At 37.8% G+C, this 27,575-nt stretch overlaps 1 protein-coding gene across 3 annotated transcripts in view; it reads right to left on the minus strand.

Moving 5' to 3' along the window:
* The window catches only part of atxn10 (ataxin 10), a 166,217-nt gene that overhangs the window by 82,078 nt on the left and 56,564 nt on the right, over positions 1-27,575 (minus strand). For 2 of the 3 annotated variants that reach the window (XM_052030009.1, XM_052030007.1), the window contains exon 9: positions 25,742-25,911. In XM_052030009.1, the coding sequence (XP_051885969.1) occupies positions 25,742-25,911 (170 nt within the window). Of the gene's footprint in view, positions 1-18,695; positions 18,845-25,741; positions 25,912-27,575 lie in introns of those variants that run through there. The other variant, XM_052030010.1, reaches the window with a different exon arrangement.

Genomic DNA, 27,575 nt, shown 5'->3' on the forward strand with positions numbered 1-27,575 from the left:
AAAGCATCACAATGCTGTTTACATCTAATAGCATCATGTTTAGGGTGCAAGAGGAACAGAAGAGATTCTGCAAAGGGTTTCTGTCAGCCTACAGCATCATGCACGAATTCCATCTGGCAGGCTTCAGTACATCTGGTGCTGGATTCTTAATGCCCCAAGAAAGAAACTTAAATTCTAGCAGTGACATACTTTGTGTGCACACCAGTGACTACAAAGTTGCACAAATGAATGCAAGTTCCCAGTTCTCCAGATTTTCCAGTTTATTTTGTAGCACAGCTCTCAGTTTACTTATTTAAACATTAACCTGCAACCTGTCTGCTGCTTTTGACTTCAGTGACTGAACTTTGGCTGGGGATTTTTCTTCTGCTGCTGGCTTCCTTCAGTTCATTAGCTCACCTTCTGCTGCAGCACCGTCATCTATTCAGTTTGGCAGCTTCAAGAAATGAGCAAGGACAATTCTTTAATTAGACCGTGTGAACCAGGCAGAACTCCCCAGCACATCAGAAAAAACACGCCCTGGGCATTCACATACAGAAAATTGACGATTAATAAGTGTATGTTGTATACCAAAGCATTCAACAGAGGGCTAGCACAGGGACTCATTTCAAGCTATTATTCATACCTTTTAAACTTTTTAAAATTTATATAGCACAGTAACAAGCCCAATGAGCCTGCGCTGCCCAATTACACACACATTAACCTACTAACCTGTATGTCCTTTGGAATGTGGGAGGAAACCGGAGCACCCGGAGGAAACCCACGCAGTCATGGGGAGAACGTACGAACTCCTTACAGACAGCGGCGGGAAATTGAACCCCAATCGCTGGCCCTGTAATAGCATTAGGCTAACCATTACGCTACCGTGCTGTCCAGAATTTAAGTCAGTCATCCATACTATTTCATCAGCCAAGTCAGGGCAGCCAAGAGAAATACATTCATCACTATTCCAAAGGAACAGAAGGAACTAAAGGAGAATATCCAACATCTCCACTAGAAAACACAGGTCAACAGTGGATGCAGATCTCACTGGCTCTCCACTTGGCTTTGGAGCACCTAGACAACAGCAAAACATATGTCAGGTTGTTGTGCATCGATTACAGCTCGGCGTTCATAACCATCATCCCCTCAGTACTAACTAACAACCTTCAAAACCTGGGCCTCTGTACCTCCCCCTGCAACTGGATCCTCAACTTCCTTATAGGGAGACCACAGTCAGTGAGGATCAGTAGTAACATCTCCTCCTCACTGAAATCAACACAGGCGCATCTCAAGGATGCGTGCTTAGCCCACTGCTCTACTTTCTCTACACACATGATTGTATAGCTATGCACAGCTTAAATGCCATCTATAAGTTCGCTGATGATATTGTTGTTGGCAGAATCTCAGATGGCAATGAGGCAGCTTACAGGAGTGAGATAGATTGGCTGGTTGAGTGGTGTTGTAACAACGACCTCGCACTCAACATCAACAAGACCAAAGAAATGATGACCAGAAAGGGGAAGTCGGGAGAACACACACCAGTCTTCAAAGAGGGGTCAGTGGTGAAAAGGGTGAGCAGCTTCAAGTCCCTGGGCGTCAACATCTCAGAGGATCTATCCGGGGCCCAGCACATTGATGCATTCATGAAGGTGGCATGCCAGTGACTCTACCTCATTAGGAGTTTGGGGAGATTTTATATGTCACCAAAGACTCTTGCAAATTTCTACAATGTACAATGGAGAGCATTCTGATTGGAGCCGCTATACCAGTCAGTGTTGCAACCAATATGCAGGATCGAAAGAGGCTGTAGAGGTTTGTAGATTCAGTCAGCTCCATCACGGACACAACCCTCCCCGCCATCGAGGACATCTTCAAGAGGTGGTGCTTCAAGGCCGCAGCATCCATCATTAAAGACCCTCACCACTCAGGACACACCCTCTTCATGTTGTTACCATCGGGTATGAGGTACAGGAGGCTGGAGACCCACAATCAATGTTTAAGGAACAGCTTCTTCCCCTCTGCCATCAGATTTCTGAATGGTCCATGAACACTACCTCATTATTCCTTTTTGCACTATTTATTTTTGTAACTTACAGTAATTTTTATGTCTTGCACTGTACTGCTGCCACAAAATAACAAATTTCACGACATATGTCAGTGATAATAAACCTGATTCTGAAAACAGGCATCTGCAGAGTCAAGAGCATCATTAATTGCCCCCAGGGCCACCTCACACTAACTTGCTCTATTTGGAGGATTTTTCTGTCTCAATTTTGTCTTCCAATAAGCATTGGGTGGATTCAGTCTGTTGCTTGGACTTGCCAGCTGAAGTGCCTTGAAATATAATTACTTAAAATAGGTAAAGAAATAAACAGCTTAAATTACACTTTTCCTCCTAACCTCCTCTACGAGAATTCCCATTCAAATGAATGGGGACTCCAAATCTGAGCCACTCCTGGCTGGCATATGATTGGAAAGGTGGATTCCCTAGTGTAATGCTCAGGAATTCCAGCTAGATCAGGCTCCATAATTGGATTCTACAGAGACTTTGTAGAGTCCAGCGATGGAGTGGGGCGCCAGAATCCCTGGCATCTTGAATCTGCAGTGTGTCAGCACAAGTCCTGTGACTTGCTTACTGGGAGTGCAGGCATGAACTGGTTCTGCTTGGATACACTGGCACAATTCAATCCATTCTTTGTAAAAGGGACTGTTCAGGCACTCCTTCAGACATCTTGTTCCCAAAGTTAGCTTGTAAGATACTGTGCACAACAAAGATCACAGAAATTATGCAAATTAAATTCAGCAAGACTGTCTGTAGTACTGCAGCATATGTGAGCACAATCATTTTTTCCTTCAACCAAACAAATTATTCCTTGGGGTTCCACTAACTGCCAGGTTAGTACATGGAAGCAAAAAAAAAATTTAAATGACTAAAGTTGAACTCCCTCCCCTCTGGTTGCTCAAGTCCAATCAAGTCTACTGAGTAAAATCTTCTTAAGTTAGATAAACTCAAGTTAGTAATGTTTTGACAGGTACTGTACTTATTTCAAAGGAAATTTTCTTTTTTTGAGTTATATAATAAACCTGCATGTGACAACATAAAATCTGCCCTTCTGTCTGCTCTTCAGGCTGTTTTTCAAAAGCTTCTCTCTTCCACCCTGCAAAATTGGTACATAAATTTCTTTTCACACAAAAAAACAATTTATTATTTCACAGATCATCTACATCACACAGTAGAAGGGAAGATAAAAGCAGGGACCTGAAGCATTGGACGGAAACATTTGATGATCAACTGAGATTAACATTTTGAAAACCTCAAACAAAATTAGAAACTTCTGAGGATGCAGGCAACAGTGAAATATAAAAGAATGTACTTCAGTAACAAAATAATAATCTTTCAGCAGCCACACACACATTTATATTAAAAAATCATTTCAATGTTTTAATGCTGCAGATGTTATCAGTAGATGACAGTAATCAGACAGAAAAAAGTCGATTTGTTGTTGGTACTTATTTAAAAACAATGTATTAGAGTAATAAATTGCCAAATTTAAAAGCAGACATTCTCACATTATCGGTGAGCATGCAAATATACAGTATATGGCCAGTACCAATTGAGTGTAAAATAGTTCCACAGAACTCATTTGCCTGTGTAAAGTTATATTTGATTTACTTTAATGTTCAAGACAAAAGCATGAATTTGCATCACAAAATCAAACATCTTACCAGTGACATTAAACAAAGCTTCATCTGCCATTCAAAAAAAATCCCACAGTATAAAGACAAGTGGCTGAGGTTGCCAAACACAGATTCTTTCAATCGTTCCTGAACTGCTGACCTTAACTTCTGTGCCATTCACATTTGTGAAGAAAACACACTCCATATTCGACAATTTCACAGAGGATAGATTTCTCAGATTCTTCAAAACATTACGAATTAAACAAAGATTTGCAACTCTAGAATCAAGGCAAATTAAGTTTCAACAATTTATTTTAACGAGTGTGAACAATAAAGGATACGAGTGACAGCAAGGAAACCACTGCCCATAGCAGCTTTTGTCTTGACACTTATTTAGATCGGATTTTAACTGGAAGGCACACACCCATGGTTCAAAATCCAACCATCAGGATAAAGCTAATGATTTTGCAATAAAAATGCTAAAAGCTGGATCATGGATGCTGGTCTCCTACAGCCCAATGATAAACAAGAATTGAACAAAAGCAATGTTTGAAATTTGATCCTTCAAGTCCTTCAAGGTTTGAAGAGACTCACATCTAGAAACTAAAAGGTGTCCGTTTAAAGCATTAAACAGTTAGGTTATGGCAGACCAAAGAACATTTTGTAGGAGGACCTAAAATTCTGAAGCACACAAGGCACAGCTGCACTGCTGACCAGGCTCGCACAAAGAAAGTGGCACTATGGAGCGCAGAAAGGAAATCAGCCACATCCAGCACGTGTGGACAGGGCAAGGACATGGAGAGGAAAGTCATGTCTGGAGGGGTTTGGGGGCTGTCAAGGCTTGGGTCAACTGGATGGTGTGGTGGTAGACTGAGAATGGAACTGGTTTTCATCAGCGGGATTTTAAATTTAAGAGTCCATATAGAATTGCTTGTGCAAAGTTTTTTGTTTGTGCAAATTGTTTGTGCAAAAATCGTACATTGGAAGGACATAAAAACATCACCGAATTTTGATATATTTATTTTCCAGTACAAGATATATTGAACACATAACTATTCAAAAGATTATAGATACCATGCAATACATTGAGATTGCAAGCTTGGACCAAGGCAAAAGGTTGCAGAGTAGTTTACATTATTTAAGGGAATAAGTCAATAGACATTTTTAAAAAAAAAGTCAAATGCAGTATTATAAGGTTTGGGAAATTCAAGATACATTTGTGTCATGCATGGATATCCAATGAAAAGCAGAACTTTGTTTCAAAGCTATTAAATTATTACAAGTGCATGAACAGCACATCAAAACCATCTGAAAGGCAGATGGAGTTTTAGAGCAGAAAACAAACTGCTGGAGGAACTCAGTGTCCGTAGGGGGGAAGAGGAACTGTTGACATCTTGAGTTGAGTCTCTGCATCAGGATTGAGAGCGGAGAGGGAAGATAGCTAGTGTAGAAAGGAAAGTTGGGGGGGGGGGGGGGCTGAAAAAGATGGTAGGTGATGGCGGACCAAAAATGGGCAAGGGATGATGGGCAGAAGGAGTCAGTAGAAGGAAAGGTGGAAGCAGACAAGGAAAAAAAAGCAAATGGAGACAGGCACGGTGAAGGTGGAGACAGAGGCTGGAGGGTGATAAGCGCAGACACAAGGGCTATCAGTGCTAGAATCCGATAAGGAAGGTGATAATGGGAACCATTAAGGGAGAGAGGAAGGGCAGATGGAACCAGATAGGTAAATGGTGGGTGAAGCATGTGGAAAGTAGGTTGATGGAACCGTGAGGGGAAGGGGAACAACAAAGGATGATGGGGTATCTGAAGAGGTCCAAGGGAAAGGGAATAAAAATGTGTGGGGGGGGTGGGGAAGGGAGAGGGGGAGAAGCATTACCTAAAATTGGAAATTTTTAGTGTTCATACCATCAGGTTGTAGACTACCTCGTCAGAATATGAGGTGTTGTTCTTCTAGTTTGTGTTGGGCCTCACCCTGGCTGTGGAAGGTTGAGGATGGACAAGTCGGCATGGGAAGGGGAGCTGAATCGGCATGCAACCCAGGAGCTCAGGATGGCCATTATGGACAGAGCTTAGGTGCTATGCAAACCAGTTGCTACTCTGCGCTTGGTCTTGCCAGAGTACAGGAGGCCACATTGGGAACACCAGTGTAAAGAGGAAAGGCTGGGGATGGGGGGTGGGAAAGAGAGGAAGGTTATGACTGGTGGTGGGATGCCATTGGAGCTGGTGACGAGGGAGGTGGCATAGGAAAAAGTGGTGCGGTTGCAAGGGAAAGTGCCAGGGGTCAGGGTTGGGTGGTTAGGGAGGGATGAGTGGACCAGGAAAACAATAAAGGAGTGGGGAGGAGAAGCTGTGGCTTGTGGTGGGATCCTGTTGAAAGTAGTGAAAATGATGAAAGACTGGGTTTTATTGTCCTTGCAATTCACATAAAACTAAGAACAATCTCATTAAGTTTGCAGAGCCATTGTTTATCAGTTTAATTCCTCAACACGGAGTGGGATATTTGCTGTGCATTTCAAAATATAAATAAATTTATATTTTGTCTTCAATATTTTGGTTAACAAGTAGAACTATGGAGGAAGTTCAGGAGATATGTGGCACCCACAAAGAATGCTCACTCATGGGTCAAGGTGCTCCTACGTGCTGTTAACCCAGAAGGTATGCTTGCATAGCTTCCTTTTAAAGTGCAAATTATTAATTACATAATGTTACACGCCACAAACTGACATACAGATCAAGTTTCCATCTACACCACGCTGACATTAAGTTTGAAGGTCACAGTCACTCTGAACTTTCATGTTTCAGGATTATACAAAACTGCTCCTGTGGATATCAATAATACTGTAAACAGCAATTTCATCACATGCATAAAATAAATCATATTTGTGCTGACTCCTTTAGGAAACAGCATTCTCCAAGGACAAACATTGACAGCATGATAGCTAATGAAAAAAGAGACAGAATTACATTTTTCGCAAGATCAATCGAGTCAGATGACATCAAGCATCATATTGATTTTTATAATCAATCTCACCACCCATACCAACAAATGGATTTCCACTTATGATCGGTATGTTATTACTCTACAGCTAAAAAGACTGAAATGCCATGGAAACATGTGCTGTGGTGTCACAAACTGGAGAGATAAATCCTCCATCCAACCTGTCATTTCTGCACCTCCTTTGGGATTGATCCCAATGTTTTTACAGAGGTTTAATGTTCACAAATATCCTCTCATGAACCAAAATCAACATGATCCAAAATGAGATCTGTGACTTCATTCTTCTACGCCCAGCTCCTACCAACAGAATTGTGTTTCACTTTATCCTCTCCAACTTAGTTATGTGTCTAATGTCCTTGTTGCCAGCCAGAGACCTGAAACATGGAATTGACTGTGATATAATATTGAGTCAATCTTTAATTTGTTGAATGCATTGGAATATAGCAGCACATTTTGAAAATCAAGGCAGTTATGAAATGGCGCTGCTAGCAAATGTTATGTCCAATGTTGAGATACTTTGTCTATATTATGCAATAACTGCATTTTGAAAGTCTAGCCCCAAGAGGAATGAATTAAAAAGAGGTTGGCAAGAGTGGCAAAAATGGATCTGCATTCCAGTTTTTGCATCAAATGAAATTTAATATCAGTTTCAACCTGTAAGCAGGATCCTAAAAGAACTGCTCTGTTCATGACATTGCTTCCCATTATTTTTCAGCGAGTTTCCTAATAATCCAAGGTTTAAATGCCCCACTGCCCCTCCTCCCCCCCACCCCAAAATTCAGTGCTCAAAAGCTAAGAAGCCAAACTGAAAAAAAAATAGGAAATTCATTGATGATATCAAGTCCATTAAAAAAAACTTTAACCAGTATGGTTTATTATATCGATACTAATCAAGTCACTACAAATTCTTATCTTCCTTCATTATAACCTAAACACTTTTCCTTCAAATTCTACAGCTATAAAAGACGTTGCATTACCATGAAAACACTGCAGTTTAGAAACTCTAGAAAATATGATGCCTAATTAATCAGCTTTTACAAGGGATCTTGTTACAAATACAAACAAGCTAACTACGGTGTTCAAGCATTTAAAAATATGGTGATGAGCAAAAGATCAATGCAAACAGCAGTAGAAAATGACAATGGACTGAAGCAGAGGGATGCATCTCTCCATATCAGAATGAAAGCCCTCCAGTCTTGCCAATATCCCTGTGAATCTTTCCTGCACCCTCTCTAGCTTAATCACATCCTTCCTATTGTATGGCAACCAGAACCACACACAATACTCCAAGTGCAGTCTCACCAATATCCTATGCAGCTGTAATATGATGTTCTAACTCTTGTATTGAGTGACCCATCCTATAAAGGCAAGGGTGCCAAATGACTTCTTCACCACCTTGTCTACCTGTGTCACCACTTTCAGGGAACTATATACTTGTGCCCCTAGGTCTCTCTGTTCTACAACACTCCCCATACTGTGCATGTCTAGCCTTGGTTTAACTTCATAACTGCATCACTGCAAACTTGTCTGTATTAAATTCCACCTGCTGTTCCTGAGACCACGTTCCCAGTGGATCTGGATCCTGTCTTAACCTTAGATGACCTTCTTCATTGTCCACCACACCACCAATTAAAGCACCAATAGTTCTCTTCAATTTGGGGGCAGCTCTTTGGCCATTGGGAGGAGGGTGATTGCTCTAGAGGGAGTGTGGACATGGTCTTCAACACCTAACAACTCCAAGAGAAATGCAGGGAACAGGACAACCACCATACCCGGACTCTTTTCAATCTCACTGTAGCTCGACTCCATAATGCAGGAAAGAATGCACTCTGCTTAAACTTGGTTGTGCATAGAAATTCATCTCCATCTTAAAACATGGCTTTAAGGTAATGGGTGGGAAGTTCAAAGGAGCTATCAGAGGAAGGTTTTTTTTACCCAGGGAGAGGTTAGGGCATGGAATGCGCTGCCTGGGGCGGTGGTGGAGGCAGGTACATTGGTCAAGTTCGAGAGATTACTAGATAAGCATATAGAGGAATATGAAATAGAGGGATATGTGGGAGGAAGGGGTTAGATAGACTTAGGCGAGGTTTAAAGGTCAGCACAACATTGTGGGCCAAAGGGCCTGTATTGTGTTGTACTGTTCTATGTTGAAGTTTCACCCAGCACATTTTTTCTCTCTAATCAGCTGGATACAAGTGTGGTGTTGGTTATACAAACAGTCTCCCTGGTCACTGTCTTTGTAAGAGATTGTAGTTGCATTGAAGCATATGAAGACTTTCGTATGTGCTCAGGTGAAAACATGAGTAGAGGAATCAAATGATATTTGAGCCCAGCCCCTGCACAATGTAGCCCCAGCCAATATTGCTGATGGACATACAATTCCACAGACTCCTCTGGTCGCTTGTGGGGAAAAATATACTCCACCAGATATTTACTGGGATAAAATAAACTGCAAGTGATATATCAGTCTGATTCAGGAATCTTTCCTTCCAACACAACTTGATTGTGTGGTCTTAAAAGATATTGAAAAGGTCCAGGAAAATTTAATCCCCGAGTTCTACATTTAACGTTTCTCTGCTCAAGTCATAAATTACAACTTTCGCTTAAAACTAAGGATGCTGATAAATGAAGTTAATATGCAACAAGACATTTGCTGACAGAGCTTATGTAACTGCTATGATTTACAAAACACACTGCTATATTTCATAATGCAGAATAACTGGTTGGCACATTCCAAGGTGCAGGAGTACATTCTTGGTGTAGTCACTCAAAGGGCTATGTGGGGGAAAAACTGCAGGCTTGAGCCCTATTGCCACTGGACAATAAACAGTTGCACCTTGTGTAACTGCTCTCAAACATTTCACTGATATGGCATTTAAGAATGAAATGTTATTGACAATGACATATTGTAAGCGAATGTATTAATTTGCTTGGTATAGTGAATGAAGATAGTAATACAATGGGGACATGTAATTATGTATTAAATAAATAAAGTAGATTTTTGAAAAAAATACTGGAAAATCACAAGGACAGGTTATATCTGCCATGGCTTTGTATTTGTGCTTTTATTTTAAACCAATATATGCTATGTTAACCTGCAAAGAGGGAGGGGGGAAAAGAGTCAGCATATATGAATAAGCCACATGGATAATATACTTGCTCACTTTTGCCAATACATATTTCAGTTACAATGCGTTGGATTATACCAAAAATGATAAGTTAGGTCTACGTAGAATTTCTGGCTAGCTGCAGTGCCTGTATCAGCATGTTCCACACTTTCACTTGTGGATTGACATCCAACTTTGTTCCTGCACTCGATGCGCACTACAGATGTTCCTAGCTGATCTCAGCTATTAATCCACAACTACCATCTACAAGTTTGCAGATGATACCACCGTAGTGAACCGATTCTGAAATAATGATGAGACAGAGTACAGGAAGGAGATAGACAGCTTTGTGACATGGTGTCATGACAACAACCTTTCCCTCAACGTCAGCAAAACAAAAGAGCTGGTCACTGACTTCAGGAAGAGGGGCGGTGCACATGCTCCTCTTTGCATCAATGGGGCTGAGGGTTGAAAGCTTTAAGTTCCTAGGAGTGAACATCACTAATAGCCTAACCTGGTCCAACTATGTAGACACCACGGCCAAGTAAGTGCACCAGCACCTCTAATTCTTCTGGAGGTTAAAGAAATTTGGCGTGTCTCCTTTGACCTCACCAATTTTTCTTGATGCACCATAGAAAGCATTCTATCCGATGCATCACGGCTTGGTATGGCAATTGCTCTGCTCGTGATTGCAAGAAACTGCAGAGAGTTGTGGACACAGCTCAGGACATCACAAAAACCAGCCTCCCCTCCATGGACTGTCTATACTTCGCTGCCTCAGTAAAGGAGACAACATAATCAAAGATCCCACCCACCCCAGAAATTCTCTCTTCTCCCCCCAACACATCATGCAGAAGATACAAAAGCCTGAAAGCACGTATCACCAGGCTCAAGGAGAGGTTTCTATCCCACTGTTATAAGACTATTGAACAGTTCCCTAGTATGACAAGACAGACTCATGACCTCACAATCTACCTTGTTATGGCCTTGTACTTTATTGTCTGCCTGCACTTTCTCTGTAACTGTAACACTTTATATTCTGCATTATGTTATTGTTTTCCCTTGTACCACCTCAATTGCAATGAAATGATCTGTATGGATGGCATGCAAAACAAGTTTTTCATTGTACTTTGGTACACATGACAATAATAAACCAATTTACCTGTCTAGTCCCTCTGCTTTCTGTCAGCTTCAACTGGCGCATCTGAGGCTGCTTCATTCATTTGAATGGGTCCACTGACCTTCATTGGAAAGGTCTAGTTCTAGATAAAACTACTTGGTCCTCATCACAGCTTGTTAACCTATTTGTCCTCATATCACCAGCAAATTTGGTGACAATGTGCTTGGTCCATTCATCCAAGTCATTAACATAGATTGCAAATGGTTGAGGAACCAACACTGATCCTTGTGGCACTGCTCTGGTTACTAATAATCAATCCAAAAAGGACTCATTTATCCTGACCATTTGTTCATTAATTAATCCCGTTTATGCCAATATATTACCCCCAAACCTTTCATCAGAACCTGCTGAATACTTGCAACATTTTCTGTTTTTATTTCATATTTCTAGCAGCTGCAGTTTTTGCTTTTTGAGTGCAGTTGAAGCCTGGTTGCAAGAATAAATTCCACCATTCACTCCTGAAGAGATTCTACTGAGGCATAACTGGGGCAGCAAAGAAAACACTTGAGGTGCATTTCATCTCAGTAATAATATACAGTCGTCACTTTCTGTTCCCTGAATATTACTAAGCAGAGCTGCAATATCACTGAGCAGACAACCTCCTCTTTCTCAGCAAAAGTATAATATGCTGTGGTATGTTAAGGGAATATACAGTGGTGAAGAAATTAGCACCTTATGATACAACAAAAATGAATACTCATTCCTTAATTCAGAAAATCTATCTTTTCAAAAACAACACTTAGTCACCTAGCTTCCACGATGCTATTTATCATTATGGTGAAACCAATGCTTGAAGACCTAGGGATCAATCTGGGGCTCACTTTGATCTGAACCCTATTCATTTGCTGTGGCGAATTAAAAGGAAGGTTATCAAAGGAAAGAAACACTACATTTTTCCACAAGACAGTTCAAAGACACCTGTTCATCATTAATCGGCTTTAACCCGCCAATAGCCTCCAATTCTTGGGAACTGTTGAAAGGCATGCATGCAACAAGATCTAATCATAAAGAATACATCTTCTCAAAATGTTTCGCTTTTATTTCAAAAAAATACAAAGTAAAGTTTAAATATCCATACTTTCTTTTCTCTACAAAAATCAGCTGCAGTGTGCACACAGTATGCTGTGATTTATGCTTTTGCTCCCATGCAGAGACTTAATCACACAAAATGCCTTCTTGCCCAATTCCTTTTGTCTTTGATCGTGGTTACAGAGTTAGAATCTGCACTTTAACCTCAACATTCAGAAATCCTACAGAATTTCTCCTATGTTCCAGGCAATTAAAGGTGATTTTTCACTCTTTTCCCACTGTAATTGAACCAGAAAGTTACTATTTCCTGGTCTCCTGCTGATTGCCAACATTTTTGTATTGACAGGTGGCATTGAAAAAGCCCTCAATGGCATCATGCTTCTCATTTTTCATCTTCACTGTCATGGTAATGTTGCACGTTAAGGAACTGAAGCTCATTCTGCAGTTGTTTGGAAAGATTTAAAATATCTGTAGAGAGCACAATTGATTGCAAGGCATCACACAATTTTTGTTTTGATCTGGCCCCCATCTTTGGTAACCCTGCTTTGCTCCTGCCTGACAGCTATCCTTCTCCACTCTCTCTCAGCCCACCATGAAACACTCAAATACCTTTCACCTAATCACACAGGAACACTTGTATTAGTGCATGATGTAGGATGATGTTTCATATTAAATCTGGGTGTAAAGGAATACACAATTCCCCTCTATCAAGGAATGACAATAAAATGATTGTAGGTTTCAAAATAATAACATTAAAGATTTGACTATTGAACTTCAGTAAATTGACTGGAGCTAGATGCTGGAGGACTTTTGTAGACTAAGTGGATGCCTTTGGAAAATAAGAAGAATAAAGCTGTGGGAAAGGGCAGTAGCTTAAAACAATAGACACATGCCAATAATAAGGAACTCATCTGAAGTACAGCTCAGACAATAAAGAGGGAAAAATGGTCCACAAATTTCCTAAACATGACAACCCTCGTGTATACCTACCTCCCTGCATTGAGGAAATATTCAACTTCTCAATTAATTTAAACAATTAAAAAAACATAAATAATTGATTGTTTTTGAGGGTATAGCACCAGAGTCAAGGATGAGTTACCTTTCAGCTCAAAAATAGGACCACATTAGCTTGTAATCATTTTGTGCATAGTTAATCCACCTCCTCAAATTGTTTCCAATCCTATTATTAACTACTTTTGACCCTTTGAGGCAGGTTGTTATTCTATTCATGTATTCCATCATTTCTTATTTCTATTATTTTCTCTGGTTAATTTTCAGTTCTTACAATGACAAAAAAAGACTGCCCCTGTGACAAAAGTACATTCTTTTGCAAGGAGATGTTAGGAGAATGTGAAATTACATAATGAACAGAACTGACCAACATGGTGAAATGTTTAATTAATTCTAAAGGAAAGCAAATTGTGTCACCTCAAACCCTCCAAGTGGTGTTGTATGAAAGTTTCGACAATGCAAGAATTGACAATGCTGAAGCCAATTGCTTACATTCATACATCTACGATACACAAATTTTGTAGGCATTTAGCTTAAAACATCACATGGGACAGAACTCTCATAATTGTTCAGCACTCTTTAGATTCAGAGAGACTGGTACCTCTCTTATTATAGTTTGAGATTTATGGGCCCAGAAAAAAAGCGTACGAGTTTCTTCCTGGATGAAGGGAGCACACCCGTTCACCGCTCTCAAACTTGGCATTATCACTTAAAGCAAACTCAAACAGAGGAATTTCCCTGAAGCAGAAATACATTAGCATCAGAGTTTTGCACACTCAAAGTGACTTTGAAAGATGTGCTAAGATAATAGTAATATCTCCTCAAATATCAAGTTGACAACAAGGTAAAAACAGTAACTATTAATTTTTGAGCCAAGGTAACAACCATCTAGAAATAAGCAAAACCTACCAATTCCTGCAGCATGAACAAAAACTGTTGTCAAAGCTGCAAACCCAAAATTTAATGGCTCCTATCAGATAAACTTTAGAATGTATTTTAGCTAAATAATGAAACAAAATGCATTCTATCCCTCAGGGCAGAACTGAAGGTTCACCATCCTAAGCCATAAATAGAAACTTTCACTTCTTAGACAATAATTCAATCTTCCAGATTAAAAGAAAACAAATGCTAAAAAGGGGGAAAAGACTGTCTTATTTTGAGACTGTCCTTACTCTTGCTGATAAAATTAACTCTTTTCCTTAATGAATAGTATTGATTCAGTTACAATTACACTAAACGATAAGGAATGATATTATTATATATTGAGAACAATTTTAAAAAGGTAGCAAAGGTGAGTCCTGATGCCCATTTGTTGAAATATGAAACTAAATATCTACCTGTAAATGCATCAAACCATGCAAACAAAAGCAAAGACAAAAATTTTCAAACTGAAATTATGTCTATTCAGAAATTTATGGAAGATGAGGTCATTTTGCACATTAAATCTAAAGGCACAAGAATACTTCAGAACTAATAAATGACCATAACAAATAGATTCAGTTATACAGGAACTTTACATTTTAGTTCCTATATTTTATTACTAAAAGTTGTTTATTTCGCCACACATACAAGAATATCACTTTCCCATTACTAACAGCTTCTGAATTCGTTAGCTTTTCTGCCAATACCATTGCTTGAAATTGAAAATAATTCCACACAAAATTGTCCTATCTTCAAGAGCACCCCCTAGTGATAGCATTGAACTACTTCAGCAGTATCCAACTTTGCAATGGAAAACCATTCAAATCAAAAATGTTGATAACAGGTAGAATTGTGACTGTTATTTTGATCATTCCTTCTGCTATTTTAATGGCAATGCAGATACAGAGTGGCTTTTGTGCACACTGGAAAATCTCCAGTCTTTGCCTTTAATGCTACAACAACAAGTTCTTGTGCCCCGCATAAGATTGGGTTAAATATATAAAACAGATAACCTGTATATTTGGAGGATTGATATATCAGGTGGATAAATCTGAAAAGACAGAATAGATAAGCTACATCATAAACTGTAAAGAGATTCCATTGGGGGTTTCAACTTGAATCATTTTGCTCACCAGCTTACGTTTATGAGAGGGCACCTTTAATGTAAAAAAAACTCTCACGTTTTAGAGAAGAATGCATAAATAGCCATAATAGGAGGAAACAGCTGAGGAGATTCATGTGAATCATAAACACTGCCAAAGAACAGCTGGGCTGAATGGTCTGTGCCAGTATTGGAAATATGTTGTATGAAAGCTGCTGCATGCTGGCAGATTATGTCAACAAAAAGCAGCACGAAAATAAAACCACAGGCTTATCAGGATGAAAGCTGGGAGAGTCTGGAATTGATATTAAGGGACAAAAGAAGAAAATTTCTGGAGTTAATTTCAGAAAGCTGGATCGGGATCACACAGGGGTGTAAACTGTACTGTACAAGTTTGGGAATTTTAACTGGGGCAGGGACTGGGGTTCTGTAAATGACTTATTTAAGTTTATAAGAACTGTCTGTGCAATATTTAACTGGCTGGCTGACATCCAGAAATTATAGCAAGATACATGGGTTAATAGGTCTAAACAAAAAGTTTGCTATTTGGCTCAACCTCTGCCATCCAAAGGACCACAAATTGGAATGGATAAAATTAATTCCCTCTCTTCCACTGATTGTTAGGAACATATTTAAGTACTTCTTTTGTGAAAACCCTAATAGGTGTACATTCTTAATACTTTAATTGATACAATGCAAGCAAAAATCAAGTATGAAATTCTAAAGCTTGGTTATCATTTACATCCTGTACAATATAATTAATGCAAGGCAGCAAGCCACATCATAATCTTATTACTAACACATTCTCAACATTTAGGTAAATTAATGGGTACGATTAACTTGATACTCAAACCCAGCTCAAATTGGTCAAAATAATCTCAGTTCTTAACCTTTAACTAAACCCAAACTTAAGCCTATCATGTCATCAGGTCAAGTGATTCCCCCCAAAAAATATTCTTATATTATCCATGCATGTTACAGTCTGAGTGGATTTACATTAAAAACCTTTCCTCAATCAAGACATAAATAAAAGTAAGTGCCTAACCCACAGTAAACAGATCAATGTTGAGGTTCATTCCTTCAACCTAGTCTCAGATAAAGAGGAAAGTATTGATGCAGTAGTTTCCAACTATACTTTCAACGTGCAATTGACCACAGTTACCTCTTCAACAGAGGTTTCAAGCCAATTGTTTCACATACATCAAAATATAACCATGTAAACTCACCCTCATCAAATTTAAAACTTTTTAAAAGTAGGTTGTGAAATTGCCTCAACAACAAATTGAGAAAGAACCCTTTAATAACATCACAATTTAGTTTAAATCCATGCAAGCGATACATCAGCTTATTATGTGGTACTTGGTGACTGTTTTAACGTGGTACAGCCACTGCTCACATTGTTTAAGCAGCTGACAGCCCATGTTCAAATAATGAGATTTGAAGAAAAGAATTTCTAATTAAGATAAAAAGTAATCACATCAGAAAAAATACAAAATTCCACACAGTACCAATGCTCTTAACTCTCAGAAAGCTAATTACATAAATCAGGCAAACACAAAAATTCCTGTTAAGTTTGGTGATTGTATTTTGACCACATCTTATAATGGTTCAAGAAAATAGACCAAAATGCCCTGAAGTAAGTCAATCCTAAACAAGGAAGAAAGCAAAAGCTTTTAAATTACATGCTCGCCTTTTACAAAGAAACCACCGAGTTTAATATTTTGCAAAAATTGTGACCACAGTAACATTATGAAATTAGATGTTACCAGACATACTTAGAATTTCCAGCAACATATTCATTTGTTAACAGGATTATGCAAAAGTAGTTACAAAAGTCCATTCCAATTAACTGAATTCAGCATAAAATTATTAGAAGAGACATCAATAGACTTGGTATTTCTTGAAAATTAGATCATTTTATATTTTAAATTAAAAATATTCAATTATCACGACAGAACGTGGCAAACAAATCAGACTCAAAAAAATAAAGTACTGGAGGAACTCAGGCAGCATCTGTGGAGGGAAATGGACAGTCAACGTATCAGGTCAAGACCCTTCATATAGATCCAGATGAAGGGTCTTGACCAGAACATTGACTGTCCATTTCCCTCGCTGCCTGACCTACTGTGTTCCTCCAACATTTTGGTTTTTTGCTCCAGAATTCAGCATCTGTAGTCTCTTGAGTCTCCAACAAATCAGAATAATCAAGTTCTCAATTACAAGTGATAATGGCCTTCGCATCTCTCTTCATGGTTGGTAAGTGTATTAAACAATAGCTATCTAGCTACATTGTCTCTCAACAGTTAGCTAACAGCAAACACAACTTGTATTTTTGATTTAAAATGTATAATGTGGCAGAACATTCCCTGGCAATTTCCAGATGCACTACAAAATAAAATCAGACACCAAGCCACAGAGAGATTAGGGCCAATAATCATGCCATTATGCACATGAAACTGGTAGATGACACAAGCAAATGCAAAGTAGAGGTGGTAGAAGAGGCTAAAAATCCAGACACACAGACAATGGTCTTTTCTCCACAACTTCCTGCCATTGTGGACAGTGGAGATCACAGAAATGTGTTTGGGTGTGGATTGCTCTGGCAGATGATCCTTGGGGAAAAAAATCAGGACGAGTGAGTCAGGAATGGAGGGGACATGAAAGAAACAGAAGATCAAGGCTCGGGATGATATTAGAATAGAAACAGATTCTCTCCAATGCATGGAAGTAATTAAAAAATTGAGTTATAAATATGTGCATGTGTGTTTAGAATTGCAATATTCAATAATTGCAATATTCAAGAGTAAACCATCATTCAGTGTTATACCTGGACATCAAAATGAGTGTCTATACAATTATATTTTGTATCAGATAGACAAAGCACCAGGGAATAAATTTCTATTGATATTTACATTCAGATTAGAATAATCTTCAAAATTATAAAGATGTTGTTAATTCCCTGCATTCTTGCAGTTAAGAGCAAAACTGAATTTTCTTATTTTATTTTGGTAGTAACATCTTCTTTCATATTTATGACATAAAATATATCTACTTATTGCTCTTTCGTGGAACATATCTAAATATATTGAAAGCTACTGCAAATTAATTCACCAATTTATTCTCATAAGGCTGAATTTATGGTAAATCTCTAGATTAAACTAATGCTTATGCAGTATCTTATATTCTAGCAGTCTGCATGGGAATCAAATTATAACCCAATCAAACCTGACTGCAGTCAATTCAACACTGACTGAGCTCAAGGACTTCTTTTTTTTGAAACCCTACCCTACTCAATCCAACCCTAACAAAAGTAGATGCATCCCATCAGGCTTGAGTCAAGAGACTGGCCGTATACCAGAAAGCCATTCCAAAAAGATATTTGGAATCTATTTCTGCTTGCTTGTCACCATAGCTCAAATCAGACCTCGTACTGAATAGCTTAGCTCTGAGGTGAAAAACAAATCAGCTCTGATTTTTGTTCCCCATTGCCAACATTTGCTCGGCATCCACAAATGAAATTTCATTTTCAAGCTCTTTGACATTACCCATCATTTAATGGTCTGCTCATTAGTTTGGAACATCATGCCTTTCAGAAAGGCAGATGAGAATTTGTTTTTATGAAGCTCTTAGAGACTAGCTAATCATGTTTACTCACGTTAATAATCATGCTTATTCATATCAGGTGCTATCTTTTAATTCATAAATTCATCGTCTCATCTTCTGTCAGCAGTTTCTATACTGCTTTGGACTTGGAACTGAACAGTTCAGACATGTTTAACAAGCAATTTGGCAATCACTTGATATTAGCTAGTTTCTCCCCTCCTGGTATGACATCAATCCTGAATGAAATGAAAACAGGAGAAGGCTGTGAAAAGTCTATCGCTAAATTTTCATTAACTTACAAAAAAACGTTCACCGAAGCCAAACTTTGAGAAATATGAACCACTTTCAATGCCACATGCACACTCCCAGCTATTTTTGGACAGTTAGCCCTATCCTGTCCCACTGTCTCAGTGCGTTTATTTATAAAGATTCAAGCCTGAGTACTTCTCATTCTAATCCAAGCCAAACTGATATAATCATGTTCCATCAGGACCACATTAAATGTATTCGTATTTATTAAGTGTAAATCTCATCTCAGATGGAACACTCCTCGACTACAAATCAGAAAGCTTTGGATTCAATCTCTACTCTAGACACTTAACTTCATAACCAAGAGTTCTGTGCCGCACTATTAGAGGTATAGTTGTTTGGGTGAAACAATTGCCCTCTCAGATGAGATTAAAAGTTTCCTTGGTATCATTTGAAAACAAGCTGGACAGATACCTTTCTTCTCTTGGCCAATATTTACACCTCAACCAATATTGCCAAAAGAGCTTAAATTGCCATTATCACATTGCTACTGTATTTCCGAGACCTTGCTGTTCAATCCAAACAAACACACTCTGCCTGCCTCCTATAAAACATAAGCATATAGCAATCATATCATCATCTATGAAACACTAAACAAAATTGAACAAAAAAAAAGGAACAAAATTGTGGCTAAGATTGAGGGATTCAGATCAAAACTCAAACCAGAAAAGTAAGGCTCGTACTGTTTAAAATAATTAGCCAGTAGTTTCCAGAAATAATTTCAGTCAATTGCTGTAAAAACTAGAGCACTATAAAATATACAAAATTATCAAGCAACCTTAAACATAAGTATACCTTGTGTTGCAAGTACTTATCACTCGTCATTGTAATATATTATTTCCCCTTAATGATATAATGTGCATTATGTTACAAGTGTGAACCACATAAATGTCAACGAAGCAACAGGGCTGGGCCCATCCCAGTGCTTATCATATTACTATTAATTCAGATTTAAAGGGTATAACATACTCTAATGAGAGTTAAAGGTATTCATGTTTCACTGTGACAGCATATGCCATTATTTAAATCAATCAACTATCCAACAGAAGGACTGATACAAATTGTTCCGTGCATGCAATCCATTTTCCCCCCCAAATTATGGGGTATCATAAACGTCCTTGGTACCCAAGCTGAAAAAAGAAACTAAAATTAGGCAACATTCCTGTTCCTTATCAGAACTAGAAAAGTGGTGAAGACAGACTATTTGACTGCTAATCCTTTCACTCATTGTCAAAATTGCTATATGAATAATTACGTTTTAGGCAACATGATGGAGGGCAGCCAACACTGAGGCTCAGTCCTCTACCCGAGAGATGATGCTTTCAAGGAAAGAGGAGCAAAAGCTCATTACAAATATCAGAGGTTTTGCAAAATGATTATTCTTAGCTTACAAATCAAGGAACAATATTCTGCAAGCTAAACTGTGGGATGAGCATAATGCTTTCAGAACTGGAATAGAGGAAACAGTTTTATTGAGATCACTTTATATCCTTCATGCTGTATAACAATTGAAGGAATTGCTAACATTAACTGACTCTAGCAATAACTGAGAGCAACATTTTATAAAATTATAGTGAAAAGCTGATAGTTAAATGAAGTTTCAACAGAGTTTTACTTTTACACGCAGTCAACTACATGTTCTTCATGTGGTTCCTTTCGTATTACAATATAGTATCCATGCAACTATTCTATGATTTTCCCAGGAATATCAGTTTACATTCAGAATGTAGACCAATAATAGCATGAAATAAGAAATATCTATGAAGATTTCACCTAATGCATAACCAATGTGTGCTACATCAATAGATTCAGGACTGTTTTACTGCATTGAAGAGTGAAGGCATTTTTTTTAAACCAAACAACCCAATTCTTTTGGAAAATTTGAAAGTTATCCCTTGTTACTAGGAGAGGCCAATTTGCCTGTTACAAATGAATAACTTATTCCTTGTATAATTTAAATCAGATGTCTGATTTTAAGCAGCCAATTATGTTCAAAAACACCATCATCTTTTAATTTTCTAGAAGTCTTGAGTTGTTTCTCATGAGCTGATCCTTTGTAAACTTCAGAATTTGCACTGTGGCATTTTCATGAAATGGAACAATGAAAAAGAACCAGCAAACCAAATGAATGGTCTCAATTAATTGTCCAAAGATCAAAGGCTTTTCACAGAATCAAATATACAATGTAGGAGCATCTGACTTAGAACTGTACGGTCTGGAAAGTTGAATTCAGAAATCTAACAATTCAAATTCAGAGTTTTTGTGCTGATAAGATTTGAAATCAAAATCTTGAAAAGTAAACAGAGCAATTATAAAGTTAACTATTCATTCACCAACAGATTACTATTAGGCTACTAACTAAATCATTCAGATGGAATAGAAGAAAAAATGGTTAATGGTACTGGCCAAGTTAGCTGAAAAGTTTGTTGCACGAGAAAGCTGACTTCACATTTTCCAATCCATCAATACTCAATCGCTCTCCCATGACCCAGTGTTCCATCATCTTCCAATCAAGTGTCAACACCCACTTGATTGCCCTCCAGTCCACCTTTGACCATTGCTTAGTTAGATAACTGAGACGAGATTTTCAGCCTCAGACCATCCTGGGATTGCAAGTTTTCAGTACCTCACAGCACCTTTCTGGACTTTACATTTTGAAATCTTCAAGAAATGAGTCAACTGTTATCCTCACTCCATTGTTGAGCCAACCTTCACCTACTTTTCATTTCTTTGCAAACTTCTCCCTAAATATTTTCATTTCTTCTTAACAATAACATCTTTACTTTCTTTTTTATACTCTGTTTTCCTCAGCTACTGTTCCCTTATTATTTTCAACAATTAATGATCCTGTTTCAAAAGTGTATGCAACGTGGCTGCCTTTTCATTCACAGGATCCCTTACTGTTTAATTTCTTCTAAATGGGAGCTTAGTTCAGTGGTAGCACACATTGCTGAATACATAACCCAGGTGGATACTTCACTTGAGTATCATCATTTGAAAGACATTACCTCTGACGTGTTATGCTCTAGCCCTATCTGCCTGTTCAGATGGGCATGAAATACCTCAAATGACTTTTTGTCTAAATGAACAAGCATCTCTGAAGCATAAGCAACAAAACAGAACATCTTAGATGGGTGTGTCTCCTTGTACAGCCCATGCTACATAACAATTACCACACGAATTTGGTTGTGAAACACTTTGAAAGAATTAGATTAAAATTAAAATCCTCTCTTTCTATTGCTTTTATTTCTTTAATCCACATAACCTCTATCAAGTCCATATCATGACTCCTATCCTCATGTCTCAGACTTCAAACAGTCAGCAAGTCCCCAACGCCAAAGTTGCACACCATCCTCATCTCATCTTTTCTTTCTTTGAATACCTCTTTGAAGATTGTTCCCTGCAAATTTAATTTTCCCACCAATCTCAGCCCAGCTCTATTCTACCTGCTTATTCTCTCCTGTAGCATTCTTTTTGTTCAAACTTAAGTTGCTAATCAGTGGCTGTTAATTAGAAACCTAATTAGTTCATTCTTTTGCATATTTTGTATCGATTATCCTGTTTCAGATAGGCATAAATATCCATTCATTTCTCGGGTCTTGACATGTATGTGTCTAGGCCAAATTGAAAAGAAACTTGCAATTTCAAATTTGGTTACATAAAACATGATTACATTAAACACACCTATTGAAGGTAATAAAAATAATGGGATCAAAAGATCAGCCAACCCAACATTTGTAAGATCAGGAGCTGTGAAGTTTACTGGTAAAGAAAGACAGTTCTGTTTGATAAAACACATTAGAAGACATAATAAGTTAGTTTGAGCATTAACCTCTTACATACTTAGAACAGGTTTCAGGATTGATATGTAGAAATTAACTTTCTGGTTTGCTAAAAATTCTCAAGTTTGCTTCAAAATATCATACAAACATTATACACTTCTAGATCTGATCACCTATACTCAGGATTCTAGGTCAAAAATAACATGACAAACTTCATGATCTAGCATATATGATGAAAAGTCATATGCTCCCAAGTTCAGAATGTTGAAAGGTGATTTCTCATTAAAATGTACAAAATTCTCAAAGGGTTTGACAGGTTAAATGCAGGGATGATGCATCCATGGCTAAGGTAACTAGGATCAGGGGTCAAAATCCCAAAAAAATGTCAGCCAACGAGGACTGAAATGAGAAGTAAGTTTCTTCACCAAGAGGGTAGTAAATCTTTGGAATTCTCTGCTCAAAAGGGCAAAGGGGGCTCAGCCAGTATGGAATATAATCAGAGTGGAGAGTGATAGATTGTTAGATATTAAGGGCATCAAGGAAAATGGAAGTTAGTGAAGGAAAGTATTGCTAACGTAATAGATCTGTCATGATCTAATTGAATTGTGGAGCATGCATGTGGAGCTGAATACATCTTTTTGCTTCTCTGTTCATATGTTCTTATGAAATGTTACCCGTTTTTCTTTCTTCAGTTACTGCTTGACCTGAGTATTTCTAGCATTTTCTGTTTTCTTTCAGGTTTCGAGAACCTGCAGATTTTTTTCCCTTTCAAAAACTCCAGTGCAAACCTCATTCCAATTATATTTAATACTGAGTTACAGAGGACCTTGTCAGCAATTTCTTAGAAACTTAGGAAAATCTCCTCCTTTAGTGTTCTGTGTTTCCCAGCCTTGCAGAAAACATGCTTGAACAAATAACATTACAGCAAAAGATTATTTTAATAGGATTTGTACTGGTTATATAAATCGGTATCAATAGCTTGACCAAAGTGGCAGTGTTTAAAAACACCTGAAAATGATATTGCATATATCTCTTCTTCATGTTGCTAAGCCTATTGCAGGCAGCTACTTAAATTTATTTTCAGCAACTCCATTATTTTCCTAATTTATGATTCTTTTGACAAACCTTTCTATAGTTCTAAATACCTCCAATGAACAAGACCCAAAAAAAGACCCTAACCATAAATTGCAATTGCATGCCTGAAGCAAAGTATAACTTGTTCATGAGGCGTTACCAGCAAAAAGGTTTTATAATTATCTAGTTGCAAGAAATTAGAATGTAGCATACTAGAATGAGTCAGTGCCTAATGCTGGAATGACAGGAAAAATATTTACCTATCTGAAAAAGATCTACTGATTTTAAAAGTTTGCACAAAAGCACCTATAAAATAGAGGGCTCAGTAAAAAGGACATAGCTACTAATCAATCCAGTGATCTGTTAACTCCAGTTCATCCCAAGCTGTTGCCTATATTTTCTTTAGCACCAGCCCTTTAATCCATAACCTTTGTTTGCTGAACTGCATTAGCTCCTTGTCCTGCAATACCTTGAATTTAAAATTCTTATCCTCATGTTCAAATCCAAGCCGAGCTTTGGCTTTTCCTAACTCAGATGATTCCTATATGTTATAACCCCAGCATCTTACAACACTCATGTCTGATTTCTCCACCAACATTGATCATCCTTAAGCCTCAAACCCTGAATTTCCTCCATAAACCTGTGTCTCAAATTTTTTTTTATATTTTAAATTTTAAAAAATTTTAAAATTTTATTTACAGCATGGTAACAGGCCCTTCTAGCCCAATGAGTCCACGCCGCTCATTTTAAACCCAAATTAACCCACCCGTACGTCTTTGCAATGTGGGAGGAAACCGGAGCTCCCAGAGGAAACCCACGCAGACACGGGAGAACGTACAAACTCCTTACAGACAGCGACAGGAATCAAACCCCAATCGCTGGCGCTGTAATAGCGTCGCGCTAACCGCTACGCTACCGTGCCGCACATCCTTCATTCAAGATATTTCTCAAAATTCTCTCTTCAACCAATCTTTTGGACGCATGTAAAATTGAAATACATTTAAAATAACCCATGAAAGAATGAAATTAAAAGGTTGTAATTTCACCTGAAGTATAAAATAATGGATCATAAAGTGCCCTAGTTTCATTTCTGCTGTGTTATATTCTCCATGTTAATTGTAGTGATTTTGAAGAAATTAATGCAAGAAGAAATTACAATAGAACATTCTTCTGTAAGTAAATTTTGGCTACTACTACAACCTTTTGGCCATAGTTCTCAATCACAAGCATACTTGTTTAATAGGGAAGTCCAAATCTAAAGGAGGAATTATCTGGGATTTGAGTCAGTGATTCAAATTTACAGTAATCATTTGATGACAATAATACATAAATAGTTGTATGGGCAAGACTATATGTAATTAAATTTATTATGGGATCATTTTTTTCCCTTCAGGCAATGCTTGCATCATTCATACGAGAGAAAGGGCAGGTTATCTAGCTTCACAGCTTTGTTCTTGTACCGACTGTACAAAAGGAAGAATTTTTCCACTCCTTATTCTTAATAGCACTGTTGTCAATTGTAGCCTCAATAACTGTGAACATCTACATCAGTAGAGACCAAAACTCACACCCAGGATAGCCATTTCTTTATTGATTGATATTGTTGGTATCTTTCACCTGAAAAAGCAAAGCTTTAAAGCCAACCAGATAATGAATTGTTCAATCACCAGCACTGAAGGAAAAATTATTTCATGTTGGGAAACAATTGGTGATGGTTGACTTCTAAATTACCAAGAGCTTTTCACAATTAGTGGCTCTGATTTCAAACAGTTTAAAATCTATACACCTTCATCAAATTAAAATATTTTAATACTGTATACATCCATTGAAAGTTATTTCATTATGATTGAGATTATCCTACTTGCAAATTTAACATAAAGCTTCTCAGACCTAAAGTCACTGCCTCTAGTTTAATTCAGTGGATAGCCCTTTTTCCATAAGTTAAATGCTCAAATTAAAAATTCTCACCTTTTCTTGGTTTTCCTTGTTGTTATAGCAAAGATTGCCAATTAGATGGATCAGATGTGCTTTAAATCCAACAGCAGGATGAGTGGTGTGATTGGCGAATGATAAAGACTGGGATGCAGTAAAAATATTTCTGCTTTGTTTTCCTGCAAGGTGGGTCTCATACAAAAGTTCTGAAACAGGAAATTATATTCAAGAAAAATATGTATTAATTATCCATCATCTTTGTAAGTAAAATGAAGCAGTTTAAATAAAAGACTATTTACACATGTTTATACATTGTATCTTCCACCTACAGCCCCACCCAACCAGCCTAACTAGTGGTCCTGTAGTCTTTTTTCATTCCTCTGGTACTCTTTTACAGTTTGTCACAACTATTAATTTGTGAACTTCATCCCTCAACCACTTAAGTCTGGCTTTCCTTTTATGATGTGCCATGGTAAATTTCAAGCTTTATTTACTGATAACTTATTGACCACTCAACCCCTCAAACCTGAACCTCCTCATGATGCCTTTCTGTAACCTAGCTCTGCACGACAGTATGTCCATAGTAACCTTGGGATCGTCAATCATATCCCCGCTCACTCTTCTAAACTCACAGCAGATACAAGCCTTGTCTGCCCAACCTTACTTCATAAGACAACCTGACCATTCCAGATATTCGTTGAGTAAACCTTCCCTGAATAGCTTCCAACATATTATCATCCTTCCTAAAATAAGGAGACCAATATTGTAGGCAGTACTCCGGATGTTATGCTTTATCTAACTGAAGCATAATCTCTTTACATTTACATCCAGTTCCTGCAGCAATAAATAATAACATGCTGTTACCCTTCATAATTACTTGCTGTACCTGCATACCAGCCTTTTGCAAATCATGCATTAGCCCTCCAGACACCTCTGCATCTTGGAATATCATAATCTCTTGTCGTTTAGATAATATGCTTTGTCATTTTTTTTATTCCTTTGTATTCTTAATTCTTTACAAAGTATATTAGTAGCTCTTCTAACTCCTATGTTCTACTTCAGATTCATGGTTTTATGCATTAATTTGTATTGTCATGTAATATGGGCAATTTTTTTTTCTATTCTTGCCATAATTTATTTTTTTAAACAAATATACTTGCCCTTGACCTTTCTTTTTTCTTTCCTATTCTGCTGAATCTGATTAGATTGGGGCCATTGTTTTTCCAATGAGCTCAACTGTTTGTCTCACTAAGCACCAAATTAAGTAGTGCTTCTTTCCTTTATCTCAAACCAACTGGGGAAATAAACTCAATTTCCTTAACACAAATATTCAGCCTTCCTTTTTACCGAGGTTTACGGTAGTTCTCTTCATATTGAGGGCAATATTTATCTGTAAACTAATATTACTAAAGTTGATTATGTGGTCATTATCACTTTGTTGTTTGTTGGAGCTTGTGCAAATTGGCAGCCTTGTCTCTAACTACACTTTATAAGTATTCATTGGCTTTAAAATGCTCCAAGGTCACAAAAGGAGCAAGAAAATGCAAGCTCTTTCTCTTCTATTCTATGAGTAATTGAGACTTTGTTGATACACATCTATCAGTATTTTGACTCAGCAAAGACGAAACTAGGAGCAACATGCTGACATGGATTAAGAGTTGGTCAGTGGACAGAAAACAATGAGTCTGCACCATCAGAGATAGGTATGATTTCAGACAATGAAGTGTATTGCCTGATTCAGATCAGCAGTGAATGCCTTCCCTTCATTACAGTGACAGTTGCACAGAGAATTTCTATGTGCATTTGTATTGTGAGTTGACACCATCAACCAGGCAAAGCAGTTCAATGGCCTCAGATATTCTGAAGATGT

Source organism: Pristis pectinata, chromosome 15, assembly GCF_009764475.1.
Source record: "Pristis pectinata isolate sPriPec2 chromosome 15, sPriPec2.1.pri, whole genome shotgun sequence".
NCBI lineage: Eukaryota > Metazoa > Chordata > Chondrichthyes > Rhinopristiformes > Pristidae > Pristis > Pristis pectinata.